This window comes from Drosophila rhopaloa, unplaced genomic scaffold (genome assembly GCF_018152115.1).
Source record: "Drosophila rhopaloa isolate 14029-0021.01 unplaced genomic scaffold, ASM1815211v1 contig_218, whole genome shotgun sequence".
Taxonomy (NCBI): Eukaryota; Metazoa; Arthropoda; class Insecta; order Diptera; family Drosophilidae; genus Drosophila; species Drosophila rhopaloa.
This window is the reverse complement of record NW_025335104.1, coordinates 2,774,613-2,793,206: the sequence shown is the minus strand read 5'-3', so window position 1 is coordinate 2,793,206 and position 18,594 is coordinate 2,774,613. Positions and strand designations below refer to the sequence as shown.

The window sequence follows — 18,594 nt, the reverse complement described above, 5'->3', positions numbered from 1 at the left end:
TTAAACCTAGAAAGTTTCAGTGGAATAGGTCTAATTTCAAACTTTCTAGGTTTAATAATGTTAATTAATATGATTACTTTAAAACCTCTGTGTAAACAACATTTTTAGAAGATCCTTCAGGAGCGAGAATAATAAGGCTACTGAGCAGAGCTAACTCTAGAGCATGCGACATAAAATTGTCCATGAGAGAAGCAATCTTCTCTAAGATCTAGTCCAGCCAGCTTCAAAGTCTGCCCCTGCGATTTATTTATAGTTATTGCAAAGCAAACTTTTAGAGGGAATTGTAGCCTTTTAAACTGAAACGGCAGACTGGATGGTATTAATGGGATCCTGGGTATAAACACTGTTTCCCCCTTCGCGCACCCCGTAAATACTGTTGCTTCGATTACATTCTTATGAAGACCTTTTATCTGCAATCGTGTCCCATTGCATAACTTTGGGGGATTTAAATTTCGCAATAACATTACAGGTGCTCCAATCCTAAGATAAAGATTATGGTGAGGAATTCCTGGAGGATTCAAAGAATTTAAAAATTCAACAGGGTAATGAACAGCATTATCAGCATCAGGAACAGAGTCGACCGATTTATAGGAGACTTCTAAACCATCAAATGAGTTTACCAATAAATTGTTAATAGTGGTTGCTCTTTCATTTTTCGTCTCCAGCTAGCAGGACTGCAATACCACATAGTATTCTCATTAATATCTTGCAGGGTTCTATTTATGGCTTCAAGCCCACCTTTATGTGACATTGTGCACTTATCCCAAACAATTAACTTACAGTCTTTAAACACCGCAGCCATATTACATTGCTTTGAAATAGAGCAATGAGGTGTTTCTAAATTAACTAAATCCAAAGGAAGTTTAAATGTAGAATGAGCAGTTCGACCTCCATTGAGCAGGGTAGCAGCTATACCGGAAGATGCTACAGCTAGGGCTATTTTTTTTGAACTTCGAACTTTTGCCAACAATAAGTTTGTCAAGAAGGTTTTACCTGTCCCTCCAGGTGCATCCAGAAAAAATATTTCACCCATCTCAGCCCCAACGCTTTGTAAAATTGTATTGTATACGACTTTTTGCTCGTTCGCTTAATATTAGTTTGGAGTTAGGAAATTGGGTTGTCAGGACTTTCTTATTTCTTATTTGGGCGTTTTTTGAAAACCTTTGTGTAAACAACCTTTGTAGAAGATTCTTTAAGAGAGAGAATCAGAAGGATACTGGCAGAGCTATATAATAAATGAAAGTGATCCAAGTAAAAGTCGTGAGCTTGTATACTTTTTATCAGTTACAATGTTATCAATGCAATTTTAATTTGCGCACAAATATGTATACTTGTTTGTAAATTGGAATTTGTTGTTTTCAAATTTCTTGTTTTGAATGAAACGAAAACCTTTGTACACACAGTAAAAGATTGGCATCCAATACAAAAACAGCAAAGTAACGTATTATTTTCAGATTCCACATTTGATCGATAAACGGGTATAATAAATCATTTTATTTGTATTTAAGCACATTATCTACTTTCGAATAGAGACATACACACACATTGTATGTATGTACATGTATTGTACATATAAGCAAATCAAAACATATCCAAATATACATATGTACATACGTATTTGGTCAAAAGTTCGAATCTTAAGATTAATATATAACTTGGAAACATTTTGGCTTTGCTTACAGAATTTGTAGTAATTTTCTATTTTCTTCCATGGTGGAAATTAAATAAGGCTCTTACTTCTGCTACAAAATGAAAAATAAAACCTAAGCATTTGATCCACAGGACTGACTATTGATCGAAAATCATATTGATCGGAGCAGCAGTTTAAGTTTTTAAAATCCAAAACAAATTTAACTTAAATTGCCTCTTTCCCCTCCCCTTTCCCTGCAGCACTACCCCTCCCCCTCATCAGTTTTCTTGGCTGTTGCTCTCTCGGCCGTCGCTCTCTTGGCATCCGCTCTCTGGGTTTCGTTCTCTCGACAGGCTCCCGCAAAATGCAACGCAATAACTTAGAAAATCTAAATAAATTCGTTAAAAATACTTAACAAAATGTTAAAAACTTGAAAAATTAAACTTAAGCATTTGGGCCATAGAATAACTATTGAGCGAAAAATCATCTTGATCGGAGCAGCGGTTTAGATTTTTTAAATCGAAAAGTTAATTTTAAATGTAGTCCCCAAATTATGAGGGATATCGAAATTTCTTTTAGATTTCTAATTAGGCCTTTTCAAAACCTAAAATTCGGAAAAAACAAAATATCGAAATTCCAACCACTTTAGAAGTTAAGCTCAAATACATCAACTTTTTTTTGCTCAGAATAATGGATGTTGGAGCTGTTTGGGGCCACTGGGGGGACATATCGGATCTTAGTGGGCGCCCACGCCCCCAATGGAATACTGTGAAAAAATTTGGCTGCTCTTGCTCTTACGGTTTGGGCTGTGGCCGTATCCCCTTAAAAATCGGTCTTTCATTTTATAATCTTTAGGGATTAAGTTAAGTTCAAGAATTCATTATAATTTGTCAAATTTTGTAAACAGAGAGCAATAAAGAGTACAGAATGCAGAGGGAAGAAATTTTGTCGTTAAACGTAAACGCATTGAAGGAGCACTTATCACAGCTTAATTTACCTACAAGGGGTAGAAAGCAGACATTGCAAGACAGACTTCTTGACCACTACAACATACCAGCTGAGGAAATCGAGGATGAGGAGTCTGAGTACGGTGATGCAGGAGCGGTCGCAGTTCATTTACATTGCGCGACATAGAGGACTCCCTTTCTCAGTTTAATGGTACGAGCCAGCCGTCTGTTCACAGCTGTATCCAGGAGCTTAAAGATAATGCAGCAACAGTCCAGTGGAATAGTCTTCAAATGTTCATCTATTCGAAGCAATTGTTAAAAGGCGCTGCGAAAATATTCGTTCGAAGCCAGTCAGGTATTTCCAACTGGTCATCTCTAAAGCGAGCATTAGTAGCTGAGTTCGGATCTGAGGTTTCGGCAATTGAAGTTCACCGAATGTCAAAAAATCGCCAAAAGGGCCCAAATGAGGATTACAAGGAGAATCTCTATTCGCTCATGGAAATTGGAAAGCCTGTCAATTTGGATGACGTCAGTCTTATTGAGTACTTCATCGAAGGTATACCTGACTCGAGAGCCAACAAAAGCAACTTATATCAGGCCAGGACTCTGCAGGAACTTAAGGAGCAAGTAAGTGTATATGAGAAAATTCGTGGCAGTCGCCCTCAAGTGCTTAATACGGCAAAATCTTATATTACCAACGAAGACAAAAAACCAAATGTGATTAAACAGCATTTAAAACAATGTTTTAAGTGTGGTGATCCTTCACATTTTCACAAATTAAATGCTACAGGTGCGAACAGCCTGGCCATAAGGCATCGAATTGTCCAGGTACTAGGACAGCTGAAAACGAGGACGGAAGCTAACTTCGGCAAGCCGAAATTGAAAAAGTAGCGAAAGGAATAAGGTATACATAAATAACTAGATTTGCATAGTTTCATGTCAAATGCTTTTATACTGCAAAAATGTCATATAAAAATAGAAAAAAAGGGATATTTCCGCAGCCTTTAACAATTTTTCCTACAAAAAACTATAAGATATAGACGTCCGATCGGCAAGCGCTTCCACCCTGATCAAGATATGCGTAAATAAATAAGACTTGGAAAAATTTATGTCAATAGCTTACACACTACACGAAATATTCTGAAAATCATCAAATTTTGACCGATTTCACCCTATTGTTCCTATGGAAGCTATAGGATATAGACGTCCGATCGACACGCGCCTTAACCCTGATCAAGGTATGCATAAAAAAATATGATTGGAAAAGATTAAATTCAATAGCTCATATACTGCCCGAAATATCTTAAAAATCATTGAATTTTAACCGATTTCACCCTATTTTTCCTATGGGAGCTATAGGATATAGACGTCCGATCATCAAGCGCTTTTACCCTGATCAAGGTATGCATAAAAAATACGATTTGGAAAGATTCATGTCAATAGCTTATATACTGCGCGAAATATCCTAAAAATCATTAAATTTTAAACGATTTCACCCTATTGTTCCTATGGGAGTTATATGATATAGACGTCCGATCAGCACGCGCTTTAACCCTGATCAAGGTATTCATAAAAAAATAAGATTTGGAAAGATTTATGTCAATAGGTTTTACACTGCGCAAAATATCTTCCATTATTGCAAGTTATATCCGATTGTTCCTATGTGAGCTATAGGATAAAGCCATCCGATCGGGGCGGTTTTTAAACTTGATCTGCGTACACATGTTTTAGGACGGCTGTGAAAGTTTTAGATCGCTAGCTTTTAAACTGAGCTCACAAACGGTATTAAAACAGACGGACAGACGGACATGGCTATATCGACTCCCCTATTAATCCTGATCAAGAATATATATACTTTATAGGGTCGGAAACGTCTCCTTCACTGCGTTACAAACTTTCAAAATTATAATACCCTCTGCAAGGGTATAAAAAGGAAGGAATAAGTGCGAACTCAATGACGAACCATATCAGCAGCAGTGGCATATGTATTCGATTTTCCGCTTTGATCAATACAGGCTGTGATCTCTGCCTTATCCGTGACGACGTGGTTGAGATGTTGGGAAATATTGAGCTTGTTGATGAAAAGCATTGTCTGGTCGGCATTTGCAACAGTGATCTAAATAAGCTTGACAGTTTCTTAACCCAAGTATTGGTAGACAACACTTTTTTGGACTTAAACTTTCACGTTGCGAGCAGAATTGATATTAAGTACTCATCATCGGACTTGATATTCTCACAGAAGTCGGTAAAATTTCAACCAAAAGAAAAACGCATTTCACATCCAGACAAGTCAATTGTAGACATTCAGGTTGAGAAATGGCTAGCAGAAAAGATTATTCAGCCTGGTTCATCTGAGTATGCCTCACCTGTTGTCTTGGTACCGAAGAAGGACGGTAGCAAGCGGCTTTGTTGCGACTATAAACGGCTAAGATTGCCAAAGATCATTTTCCTATGCCACTTATAGATGATGTCATTGAAAGACTGCAGGGAAACGGCTCCTATACAACACTTGATTTAACGAATGGATTTTTCCATGTACCAGTTGACCAGAATTCGACAAAGTACACATCTTTCGTGACGCATGCAGGGCAATTTGAGATTTTATATGTCCTGCTTGGAATTTCCAATTCACCAGCCGTATTTTCTAGATTCATTTATGCAATTCTACTGGATATAATGCAAGATGGTACAATTGTAACATACATATATGATCTCATTATTCCCTCTAAAGATGTAAATGAAGGAATCCAAAAGCTAAAGCGTGTTTTAAACCAAGCTTCAGAGTTTTATTTGAAAATTAAGTGAAGCAAGTTTCATTTTCTCAAGAGAAAGGTAGACTACGTGATGAAGGCGAAACCACTTTCTGACTTGCTTCGTAAGGAAGTTCCCTTCCGATTCGCTGAAGAGCAACGCCAATGCGTTCATATCTGCACCGGTGCTACAATTATACAATCCAAAAGCTTAAACGGAGATTCCCACAGACGCTTCTATGCACGGCTACGAAGGAGTTTTTCTCCAAAAAGATCCGAACGATCAACTGTGGCACCCTATTCAATATCTAAACCGAAAAACGAAGCCAGCTGAAGAGAAATACCACTCTTACGAGCTCAAAGTGTTGGCTATAGTCGAAGCTTTGAAAAAATGGCGTGTCTATTTAATGGGTATAAAGTTTAAAATTATAACCGACTGCAACGTCTTTGCTTTAACAATGAAAAAGCTCGGCGAAATTCCTTAAAGAGTGTCATTGTTTGGGCATTGTTTCTCCAGGATTACGACTACGTCATCGAACACCGAAGTGGCAGCAAAATGCGGCACGTATTTTTTTCACAGTAAAAAGAACTCAAGAAGCTGGGCTGAAGACGTTTTACATACCGAACTTGTCGATGAAAGTAATTAGAGTGGTAAAAAGCTGAGTCGAATGTAATGTTTCTAAGGGCAAGGCAGGCAGAAAGGAAGGTTTTTTAACACCTATTAGCAAAGACAATAAGCCATGTAGGACCAATGGCGCAGACCAGCAAGAAGTATAATTACATTCTCGTTGTGATCGATGCGTTCTCTAAGTTCGTCTGGCTGCACCCGAAAAAAATAAAACGGCTTAAGGAGTTATTGATCGACTTACTCGTCAAGCGGCAGAGTTTGGAAACCCTAGGCGCATAATATCAGACAGAGGGACTGCGTTTGTCAGGAAAACCCCTGTAGCTGGTATAAGCATTCTCACCTTTTACAACTAACAAAGTAGAGCTGAACATGTTTCTTGAAAACCCGCTATCGAAGACTTGGCCAAAATTCAGCAGGAGAATCGTAGATCCTTCAACTAGAGTCGTAAGAAGGTGTTAAATTACAAAATAAACGAGCTCGTAGCTATATAGCGCACGCAGTACGGCACCAGCTTAAACAAGAGAGAACGCTATAGTCGAGTGCCTCGACTATTAGATACCCGTTACTCAGCTAAACAACTTAATATAAATATGCCTTCTTGTAATGAATTGACTAGAAATATTAAACATACATACTTATATTGGCTAAACACATACATTCTTAAATAGTATTATGTATATTAAAGTCTTAATGTTTGCACAACACAAGTAACGGGTATAGCGAATAGCTTTCTTTGAAAGGAGTTATCTTTGCCGGGCAATTGCAACTGTGTACAATGTAAATACATACATATGTATATGCTTCCTTTAATAGAAATCCTTATCGAGAATTAACGTTGACTCTGTTGAGCACCTTGGCCAGCTGCTCCAAAGTCATCCGTTAGATGGCGCTATTGTATTGCGCCATCTACCCCAAGACATTGGTACCACGGGCCATGAAAACGGAAATGTAGGCGCTAGCCAGGCTTAAGCGTTTAATGGGTTTTTGGGCGTTAGAGTGGGCGTGGCAAACTTTTATTAGGCCAATCGATAGGTATTGACGAAACAAATCCATATCAATTACAATTTTCATAATAGCATCAAAACTATGGCCACGGCTTGTGGCTTGTGGGCGTCAGAGGGGGCGTGGCACTATTTTGAAACAAACTTGCGCTACGTAGGAACTGAGGTGCCTCTTGTCACAGCAAAATGTTTCTTAGGTCAAAAATGTACGAAAAAACACAATAAAAGTGCAGCTATAAACCTTAAATTAGAAAATAAAAAAACAACTGTTAAATTTAAATTGTATAGTTTTTTAATTTCTTTGTACAGCGGCAGTTTTGTCTTGCCAAGGTAGTTGATACTATCTTTTAAAGGCGCTTTCCCGCAAATACGATATTTGAATTTTAACTGCTTGTCAACAAGCCCAGCTGACTGACAGTACGACCGTAGCACTTTTAATTCTGATGAACTCTCTAAATTTTGGTCACACTGGAAAGATTAAAATTTTTACGCTGGCATACTCGTTTGTCGATCTGAGTACTAGGCTTTAATCTTTTCGCTGGGTTCACACAAAGTTCATTTCCGCAAACTGGCAACGCAGTGCCATTTTCTGGTATTTTTTTCGTCGATCTGAGGACCGAGATGAAAAAAAACGTTGACGAAAAGTGAACGCCAGGTGTTGGCCTCTCGCTCTCTCTCATGACTGGAGGACAGTTTTTGACGATCTGAGTACTAGGCTTAAACCAAAAAAAAAGAAAAAAATGAAAAATGGTAAGAAATTCTAAAAATTTGTGCAATTTTAAAAATAAAAAATTTTGTTTAGATTGTTTAAAAAGTGGGTTAATCATAACTTTATTAATTTTGAATTTGCATTTGACATTTTAGGGACACATTCTTGGATAGTTTAAGTAGAAATTTACGCATTTTACTAAAGTGGGTTAATCATAACTTTATTAATTTTGAATTTGCATTTGACATTTTAGGGACACATTCTTGGATAGTTTAAGTAGAAATTTACGCATTTTACTAAAGCCGACGTGGTCAATAATTTTTATCTTTAAGCCTAGTATCCAGATCGACAAACGATTACGCTAGCGTAAAAACTTTAATCTTTCGAGTGTGACCAAAATTTTGAGAGTTCATCAGATTTGAGCGTGCTACGGTCGTACTGTCAATCAGCTGGGTTTGTTGACAAGCAGTTAAAATTCAAATATTGTAAAATAGCGGGAAAGAGCCTTTAAAAGATATTATCAAATACCTTGGCAAGACAAGTCTGCCGCTGTACAAAGAAATGGAAAAACAATACAATTTAAATTTAACCGTTGTTTTTTTAATTTACTGATAATTATTTGCTAAGTTAAAGTTCATAGCTGCACTTTTATTGTGTTTTTTCGTACATTCTGGACCTAAAAAACATATTGCTCTGACAAGAGGCACCCCAGATAGTATTAATGTTATTTTGTCCTCACATGTAAACACCTGCAACCGACTTTAGTCAGTTTTTTGAGTTTTTCCCTCCATTTCTTATAATGTTCAGTGAGAAGCGCACGCCAAAAGATTAAATTTTTTAATCTTTTCGCTAGGGTTCACCCAAACTTCATTTCCGCAGACTGGCAACGCTATGGAATTTTCTGGTATTTTTTTTGTCGATCAGGGGACCGACGTGAAAAAAAGGCCCGACGAAAAGTGAACGCCAGCTGTTTGCCTCTCGCTCTCTCTCATGACTGGCGTACGGTTTTCGTCGATCTGGATACTAGGCTTTATTCTTTATAATCTCTGAAATAATGGTTTGATTAAAAACATTTTTGTGTGTTAATAGATATGGATTGAAAAATATAATGAATACATTTATTAAATGTCCCCACCATGTCTTTTCAAAATTGCGAGATTTGTGGGCGTAAGAGAAGGCGTGCCAAACTTTTCAAATTAACATGCGCTATCAGTGCTGGTGCATCTATGGCTGCAGGCTTAATCCAAAATCTCTAGCTCTTATATTTTCCAATAAATTGACGTTCACACGGACAGACGAAGAAACAGACAGAAACAGTCAAGATGGATTCGGCTATTGATCTTGATCGAGAACATATACTTTTATAGTTTCATACTTTTCAACACATACAATGTACCCTTTAACTCTACGAACCACTATTAAAGTAAATAAAAATAATTAATTCAAAGTGGTAATGCCAAAAGCGTATTAAGCATATGTACAAATTAGTAAATGTCCCGCACAGCAGTCAATGTGTCGGCAGCGGGAGGGGGTGTGCCGGGCAACTCAGCCTAGCGATCTTCCTTCTTTGTTGGGAGTTATGTAGGGAGTTAATCAGTCCCGCGCAGCAGTCAATGTGTCGGCAGCGGGAGGGGTGGTCCCGGGCAAGTCTGCCTAGCGGTCTTCCTTCTTTGTTAGGATTTATGTAGGGAGGAACTACCTCCGTTATCGTTGGCCCTTAAGGCACAACAACCAATAATAAAAAATGTGTAACGGCTGAGCCGAAATTCATATCAAAGAGCGATGGCTCTGTCTTTATTGAGATATAAAAATGAACTGAACTTAAAGCTAACATAAAAAGGGACTCATAGCGGCCACTCCAATGGGTAGTGCTTGCCGGCTATGCACGATCTTCCGGCCAGACGCTGTGTCAGCAATTTGGCCGGAGCGAGCTTTCGGACAATACATATCGATTTTTTTCAATAACACCTAGACTCAAAAGTTAAACTTTGCATGCCTTGGAGATGACCGTATTTATATCACAAATGTAAGAGAGGTCTTCCCCGAGCCGGGGTTTAATAGTCCCCGAAGACGCCAAGAGAATCCGCACGCTGTAAGGCCCACTTTTGATAGTCGTTGAGAAACTTCTGCGAAAAAATGGCGTCCATCTTGCGGTTCTTAAAAGCCTCGTCCTGCATGTTTTCTATGCTATTGTCTTGGGCGAGTTCCTTAGGCATGGTGACCATAGGTAGGAAAGCGAATAATCCAAAAAGCCCGTAGGTCTCGCGACTGCGCAGCTCATACTGCAGGTCCTCGTAGGTTGGAATACCATCAAAGCGAGCGTACTCAAGAGCGTCCTTGAAGGCCGCGTAATACAACTTTATTAGCTCCTCGCGGCGTTTCTGGAGCACCTCAAGCTTAATGCTGGTGTTCAAAAAAAAGTTCAGGTCGCATGCCGGACTGCCATAAAAGCTCAGCTGAAAGTCCACAAAGATGGCCTGTGTGGGAACCTTAGGCTGCAACGCGTTCCCGTAGGCGTACATAAAGTTGTTCGTCCACATGTCCCCGTGGTTAAGCACTACGTATCGATCTCCCTTCTTTGGCTTGGCTGCAGCGACGCATACGGACCGAAAGTTGTCCAAAAGGCGCTGTAGGTTTTTGCTTATCTTTTCAAAACCGGGCCAACCAGCTGAACTCTTGATTAGGCCCTTGAGGAAGCCGCCAAACATTTGCTCAAAAGTATCACTTTTCATCAAGATCTCCTCGCTTAACATACCGCGGGTGTACTGCTTTACAATGGCAGGATCCTTTGAGATTAAAAAAGGTATTCAGAACGGCATTCTATATAATCGAGTTTTGACAGTGTTACCCTTTTGGCCAGCACCATGGATGTGGCATGGAACTTGCCCAACTGCTGGAGAACAAGGGAGGCGTGATCCCAGTCCAGGCCTGCTTCCCGAGAGGCAACTTTGTATCCCTCGACTTTAAGATCGCTAAACACGATTGTCTGCACCGGAGTCTTTACGGAGTGATAGTATCTGGGAAAAGACATGATGAGGTGGGTTTGGATAAGTTAAAATTTTTGACCCAGTTGAAAAATATTTTTAAAATGTCGAAAATAAAGCATGATGCAGTGCATTTTTCTTGTTTTTTTCACGATTATCAGGCGTCTTTTGGTTTTCGCCATCAAAAAATTTCGATCTAGTTGAAACGCTGTATTGGATTTGGTTTCGATATTTGACGGGAACCGGAGCACCTCAACGCAAAAGTGAACTACAAATTAATTACACAAAAATAAATTAAGGTACATTAAAAAAATTATATTAGTCATTTTCTTAATAAAGGAGTCCAACTGCCCCCAAAAACCAAAATATCATCTCTGGAGTAAATTGTCGGTACAAATTAATAAGCTACTTAATAAGCTAATTAATAGCCACAACACTTTACCCAGATTGTTCTGAGATGGTTGGCCAAGTTCGAAAGGCTTACCAAAAAATGTAACCTTTTCTACATACTTTGCTCCAAATTTGTCTCCCCCGCTCAGGATATCCAAACGGGGCAAGACATCGGTGTAGGTCTGCTTTTCCTTAGTAAACACACTGACGTCCTCCAGAAACTGGGTAGCTTCAGTGATAGGAATCGTCTTCACAATCAGGGAGAGTTGTTCGGTTGCTAAGGATTCCTTCCCATCAGCCCACTTTGCGAACGTGAGACCGACCCGATAGATAGCCGAGCAGTAGTTGTCCCCCGGGTTGCTGCCCCACTCAAAGTTTATTTCTTTCAAAGTCACTTTCGACTCTCTTAGCCCCTCCTCTAGTGTCTCAGTGAAAAACTGTTCGTTTAGATACTCAGGCACCGAGATCTTCTGTTTGTTTTGTATCACCATCATTTCGAAGTGTTGAATTGCTTTTGGAACTTCTCTCTCTTTATCGACACTTTAACGCTCGCCTTTCAGATCACACTGATTTGACGACGGCGAAACGTTTCGTTTTATATTTGCTCGTGGTGTTTTTGTCTTTTGGGAGATATTTCTACGACAATTTCAAGCTTTACAAATGACTGCTATGACGTCATAAAAATAAACTGATTAAGCGATGAACAGCACAGTGGTGAGATGTTGGTTAAAATTTACATTTCCATTAGCGAAACAAATATAATGTTTATTTTCAAAATACAAGTATCACTAAAACGGATAGTACAAAAATGTAATCTCTGACAATTTTCATGTCATATATTTGACGAATATTTGCTTTTATCATATTTGTTAACAGTTTTTTAACAAGTTTCCATCGAAAAAAATATTTTTGTTTTAGGAGTCTTTTTGTTAAAAATCAATTCAAGTGTATTTATCACTAAAAAAGAATTTACGGCCCACCAGATCTGCACAATCCCGGATATATGTTGTGAGTCGTTGACCTGGTCACTTGCAAAATGACTTTTTAAGCCTAAGTTTTTGTCCTGTAAACCATATCACTACACCCACTCTCCCTAACAGTAGGTATAGGAGATATGTATTTACATTTGGAGCCTGATATTCGGATGGCATTAAACGCATTGAGTTCTAGTAAAAAAATTGTAATATAAGGAAAAAAAATGGAAATAAATACTAGCTTATTTTTTTTTATTTCTTAACACTCTCTTAAAGCTGTGATTTCCTGTAAAATGTAGAACCACATGCACATCCAAAACTATATTCTTATAGAAAATGCATAAAAAAGTTTGTAAAAAACGAATTTAATAAAATAAAAATTAAATTTAAAATATATTGAAAAACGGCGATCCCAATTTTCTTAAAATATCGTATTTTTGTTATTATAATTAAAAAAAAAACAAAAACATGTTATATTTTTAAGTTAATAATACAAATTACAAAATGTGGTCGATTGCGCCATACAGCGATTGAATTAGTTTCACTCTTTGTATAGTCATTCTAAATAACAATTAGCATAGTATAAAAGAATTACTAGGTAATTAAATGAAAATGTCAAAATTATATAAAAGATCATATTATATAATGTTTTTGGATTGCACTTTTAAATAATATTTTATTTGCGAGACTACTCTTCACTGAAAACGAAATCCTAGAAAGTTCCACTGTTCAAGCGTTAAAAACTACTCGCTTGAAGCTTTCTCAGTGCCTTAATTTTTAGCCTAGTATAGCTCTTGAAATTTTGCAAGTCATCCGCATTCACTAAAAACAAAACGCTAATGAATTATATGGAAATACACATACTTGAAGCCCTATTTAATTTTCTGTTCTTGGCTTGCTTTCTTGTTGTCAGAACAACCTGTTGGTCGACGTCATTCGCCACGTTTTAGGTGTTCTTTTCAAAGTCATAATAGTTGATACGCCAGTTTAATGGCAGGCGGTGCTACGCAGCGGGAACACCGCCTGTCAGTGGGTCAACAGACCTTTGATGTACATAAATATATGTATACTTTGGGTATTATCGACTTCCGAATGTATACATATACACATATCTATATAGTATTAGAGAAACGTGTCGACTCGTGTACACATGCACGACCCCACGAGAAATTTAGTTTACCTTTTGATTCGGAAATTAATACTGCCCAGGGTAAAATGAAATTTATCTGGCCATGGACGTAACTGTTGATAAAACTTGCCTTAGCAATAAAAGATCGAGCCATCACTTTATCTGTATGCACGGCAATATATGTATTAAACAAGTTCAAGTGTGTTTTGTATTATCACGCTCGGTAATTTGGGTGCGGCAACTAAGCAATCAAGGAAAACTATATTAGACACAAACGATAACGGAAGGTACAGTGGCTCACAGCTTATTTGACCCACACCTAATTTTCAACATTAAACAGGTATAACTCCTGAACCATAAGAGATACGCATAAAAATAAAACGCAGAAAGGTTAACTGTTGTTTTAACTTCAAAAATATGTTTTCATTTATTTATTCTAGCAAGGAACTTATTAATTAAACAATAAAATCTAAAACAAGAGAGAACGCTATAGTTGGGTGCCCCGACTATCAAATACCCGTTACTCAGGTAAAGGGAGTGCGAGGGAGATGGAGATAGAAACTTTGATCACGCATAACTTTTTAACGAATGGTCCGATTTGAAAAATTTCTTCTACATTTCGATAGCTATTGATAAACACAATAAAACTGCATTTTTACTTTTCCGAAATATTTAAATTTTTAAAATCGTATATTAGCGATTGTGGGCGTTAAAGGGGGCGTGGCACCATTTTGAAACAAACTTGCGCTGCGTAGGAACTTCTAAAATCTACATGCAAAATGCCAATCTTCTAGCTTTTATAGTTTCCGAGATCTCAGCGTTCATACGGACAGACAGACAGACAGACAGACAGACAGACAGACGGACGGACAGACAGACGGACAGACGGACATGGCTAGATCGACTCGGCTAGTGATCCTGATCAAGAATATATATACTTTATAGGGTCGGAAACGCTTCCTTCTAGCTGTTACATACTTTTGCACGAATACAATATACCCTTTTACTCTACGAGTAACGGGTATAAATACTGCCTTTTTCAATGTCACAGCTTATTTGACCCAGTTCATCAAATTAATTATAAAAATTTGCAAACAAATATTTTTTTAACTTTTAGTATTTGGTATGTCCACCCTTTTGGTCCACACTGACTTCAGTCGATTGGGAATAGATTCGACCAATTTTTTTGAGGTTCCTGGGGTGATTTTAGCCAATTCTTCGAGCAAAGCCGTTTTCAAGTCATTTTTATTGGAAATATTGCGCTCCCGAATTTTTGAGTCCCGCAAAGCCCACAAATTCTCAAATTCAAACATTAAAATCGGGTGACTGAGCTGGAGATTTCATTATATTGGGACAATTATATCCCAGCCAATATTGAACAATACCCTACTTATGCTTTGGGTCATTGTCTTGGTAGAACCGAAAACCCTGTTTTATTCCCAATTTCTCAGCACTTTGGAGTAAATTATCCTTAAGGATATTAAGATAAACATTTTTATTCATTATGCTTTCAATAAATTTTAGGTTTCCGACTCCTGCTGCGGACTTACAGGCCCAAACCAAAGACCAATATAAACTCCAAGATGCGTAACGCCATACGATTTTTTTGCACACGAATTTTTTGTGCTGGCTTTTCAACTGGCTTTTCGCTCTCTGCCCAAAAGCCAGCCAGAGAGCATGATACAATAACATAAGGTAGTCTCGTCGGCAAAATTTTGGTACCCTACTATTATAACAATGAGTGCGAGTGAGATGGGAACTGTTTAGTAAGTGCGAGCAGAGGGACAATAGAATGTGTGGATTAACCCTTAGATGGTTCAGGGGTTCTTTTTTTTTGCCTTTCATAATAAGAGGAGTTTAATTTTTTTTTATAATTTAATTTTTAATAATTTTGAATTTGAAATTAGGCGTTGTTTTTGTCTCTGAATACTGAGTCTTTTGTTAAGATTCTTAATTCTAAAATATATTCTAATCTTAAAATAACAAAGAATGTAAACGAACCTTTAATAATCGCAGCCGAAAATGTTAGAATAAGTTTAGACATAAAAACTTATACTAATATTTTCCGCTGCGATTATTAAAGTTTCGTTTACATTCTTTGTTATTTTAAAAGTATCACAGCGATTCCTCCCATAGCGCTCTTTTTTCCAAACATTTCGGTGCCTTTACGCCATCGACGTGTTTGCGGCACACATTGCAAAATGTCATGTTGCTCAAGGGTTAATTTCCTAAAAAATTCGTCCTTAGACAACCTTTCCCTTCGAAAGACGAACACGCACTGACCAAAACCCGAACGTTTAGACAGCCGACGAGACTACCTTATGTTATTGTATCATGTCTAAAGCCAGCCGCACTTTTGCACGCATACTGCGACAGCCGACGAATGTATGTGTACACATGTATTCACAAGCGAAGAAATTCGCTGCAGCGCGCTGTCGAAATATACTCTTTATTTTAAAATTATAACATTATTAAAAATACTTATTTTGTATTGCCTTTATATTTACTTTATTTACTAATTATTCGAATGTATAATATTTTTTAGTAATGACCAAATATATCTAAGTATAAAAAAATTACATAATTTATTTCATACATGACTTCACATTGGAATAATTGTCATTAGGGTATTCAGCATGCGACGTGTGAACGACTTTTAGGAGCCTCAGAAATTTTGCGATTGAACAGGATGAATATTTTTATATTTATTGTATTTTAAATATATGGATTAAAAAATATGTGGTATTTTTATATGATACGTATTATAATAACATTATATAAAATGATTATCATAATATAAATTAAATTTCTATAAATATTTGTAAATTAACTATTTTAATTATTTAGAAAAAAGAGAAACCAAAAGGGGAAACAAAAAAGGTTTAAATAATTTAAGTAGTCAATATATTGAATATACTATTTAATAATTAAAATAGTTTATATATTAATTATACTACCTAATTAAAATAGTTAATATACAAATACATACTTAAATATTATATATATGTACATTTTATAAAAATTACCCATTTTTAGTATATCTTATGAATATTAAAGTTGTTTAAATGATTTTGCGCCTGATTTGTAAAACGCGCGCTTGGGTGAATTGTAAGCGACACTAATAAATAAATAATATTTTATTGAAAAATTAAAAAAAAATGGCACTGAAAAAACATTCTAAAAAATATAAAAAAACGCTTTTGACAACTTGGAAAAAAGTTATAAATATGTATGTACGTAATATTAAATATAAATAGGATATCCTGTAGCTTAGTTTTATAATTAAGCATTCAATTCGTGTTATTATAAATAGTTTAACTTTTTATAAAGTAATAATATTAGCTTTAAATATTTATTAGGTATACAAAAAAAACGATGGATAAATAAAAATGAATATCTGCATATTAAATTAAATGTTTCGTTTTATATATTTCAATTAATTATAAAAACATACCTTTTAACACAAAACATATAAAACTGCTTGAGTAAATAAGAATAGATTTAAATGCAGGTTGATAATATTAGATATGATGTTATTTGTATTTACTTAACATTTTTTAAGTCATTAGATCAAAGTTTAATATATTTGAATAAAAATTAAATTTAATATTTCCATTTTAAAGTTAATAAAAACAGCCATGGATAATAAAAAAGCGAAATATATTTAATTAAATATCCTTTAAATATATTCAATTTTAATATAGTTCGCTTTGTTTTTGTTTAACAATCATAGTATATTCAAATCTATAAAACTTTATTGAAATATTTTTAAATTTAATCAAGCAGTTTTATATTTTTTGTATTAAAAGTTATGTTTTTAGCTTTAATTTAAATATGTAAAACGAAACTTTGAATTAAATATGCAGATATTAATTTTTAAGGTATATAAAAAAGTTTTACATCAAGCTTCATTGCCATATATACATAAATGCAATTTAAATAATCATCCTGTTCAATCATAGAAGTTCTTTTGACACACAATTAGTTTCTCAGTCCAGAAATGATTTCTGGACGAAAATCGTCTTCTCGAACAAATACGCGCACATACACACTTCCTTATTCGTGCAATTCTATTTTTAGATTTTTACGCTCTCAACTTTGTGCGAGCGGAGAGAGCGGAATTTTCGTCGCCACCAAAAAACGAGCTGCATATTGCAAAACCAATGTATGGGCGTTACGCATCTTAGTGATTATATTGGTCTTTGCCCAAACCATAACGTGTCCGCCGTCATGCTTAACGGTGGGTTTTAGATGTTTGTCCTGCAGCTCTGTATTGGCTTTACGCTATACATTTAGACCCAAAAATATTACGTAATTTTCGCTGATGAGTCAAAATTTAATATATTTGGTCCGAGGACGTTCTTAGCTATGGCGTAAAGCCAATACAGAGCTGCAGGACAAACATCTAAAACCCACCGTTAAGCATGACGGCGGACACGTTATGGTTTGGGCCTGTAAGTCCGCAGCAGGAGTCGGAAACATAAAATTTATTGAAAGCATAATGAATAAAAATGTTTATCTTAATATCCTTAAGGATAATTTACTCCAAAGTGCTGAGAAATTGGGAATAAAACAGGGTTTTCGGTTCTACCAAGACAATGACCCAAAGCATAAGTAGGGTATTGTTCAATATTGGCTGGGATATAATTGTCCCAATATAATGAAATCTCCAGCTCAGTCACCCGATTTTAATGTTATTGAGAATTTGTGGGCTTTGCGGGACTCAAAAATTCGGGAGCGCAATATTTCCAATAAAAATGACTTGAAAACGGCTTTGCTCGAAGAATGGGCTAAAATCACCCCAGGAACCTCAAAAAAATTGGTCGAATCTATTCCCAATCGACTGAAGTCAGTTGTGGACCAAAAGGGCGGACATACCAAATACTAAAAGTAAAAAAAAATATTTTTTTGCAAATTTTTATAATTAATTTGATGAACTGGGTCAAATAAGCTGTGACATTGAAAAAGGCAGTATTTTTAGATTTTTTTGTTTAATTAATAAGTTCCTTGCTAGAATAAATAAATGAAAACATATTTTTGAAGTTAAAACGACAGTTAACCTTTCTGCGTTTTATTTTTATGCGTATCTCTTATGGTTCAGGAGTTATACCTGTTTAATGTTGAAAATTAGGTGTGGGTCAACTAAGCTGTGAGCCACTGTAATTCGTCAAGCCGAATTTTTAATTCCAGTCAAACTGAAAGTATATGACAGCATGTACTGCGAGATTGATTCTGAAATAATATAAAAACATCATATTATATTAACCAAAAAATAGCAATATCTTGTAAAACAACAAATTTTACCAATCAATAAGCCAAAGTTTTCCGATCAGCAAAATTGTTCAGTGTAACTTTTACATTTTATATTATATTAATATAATTTTCTTAATAAGAATATTCCCTGGTTGTTAATAGAACGATTGGTTGAATTATTCAACACTTCGTAGTTTTT

At 36.1% G+C, this 18,594-nt stretch overlaps 1 protein-coding gene across 1 annotated transcript; it reads right to left on the bottom strand.

Annotated features, from left to right (window-relative positions):
- Nucleotides 1–9,431: 9,431 nt before the first annotated feature.
- LOC108047791 lies at nucleotides 9,432–11,619 on the bottom strand. The gene is made up of 3 exons (XM_017128148.2): nucleotides 11,160–11,619; nucleotides 10,514–10,682; nucleotides 9,432–10,451 (listed from the first exon to the last, which is right to left on the bottom strand). Exons 1-3 carry the CDS (start codon nucleotides 11,531–11,533, stop codon nucleotides 9,720–9,722), a joined length of 1,275 nt encoding a protein of 424 aa, XP_016983637.1. The 5' UTR covers nucleotides 11,534–11,619; the 3' UTR covers nucleotides 9,432–9,719.
- Between the last annotated feature and the right edge of the window lie 6,975 nt (nucleotides 11,620–18,594).

What these genes read in the sequence shown, in the direction of transcription:
- LOC108047791 (XM_017128148.2), bottom strand. Translation starts at nt 11,533, where the DNA reads ATGATGGTGATACAAAACAAACAGAAGATCTCGGTGCCTGAGTATCTA. An exon ending in GGAGACAAATTTGGAGCAAA is followed by an intron (nt 10,683 to 11,159) that starts GTATGTAGAAAA and finishes GTCTTTTCCCAG; the next exon opens with ATACTATCACTCCGTAAAGA. An exon ending in CCATGGTGCTGGCCAAAAGG is followed by an intron (nt 10,452 to 10,513) that starts GTAACACTGTCA and finishes TTAATCTCAAAG; the next exon opens with GATCCTGCCATTGTAAAGCA.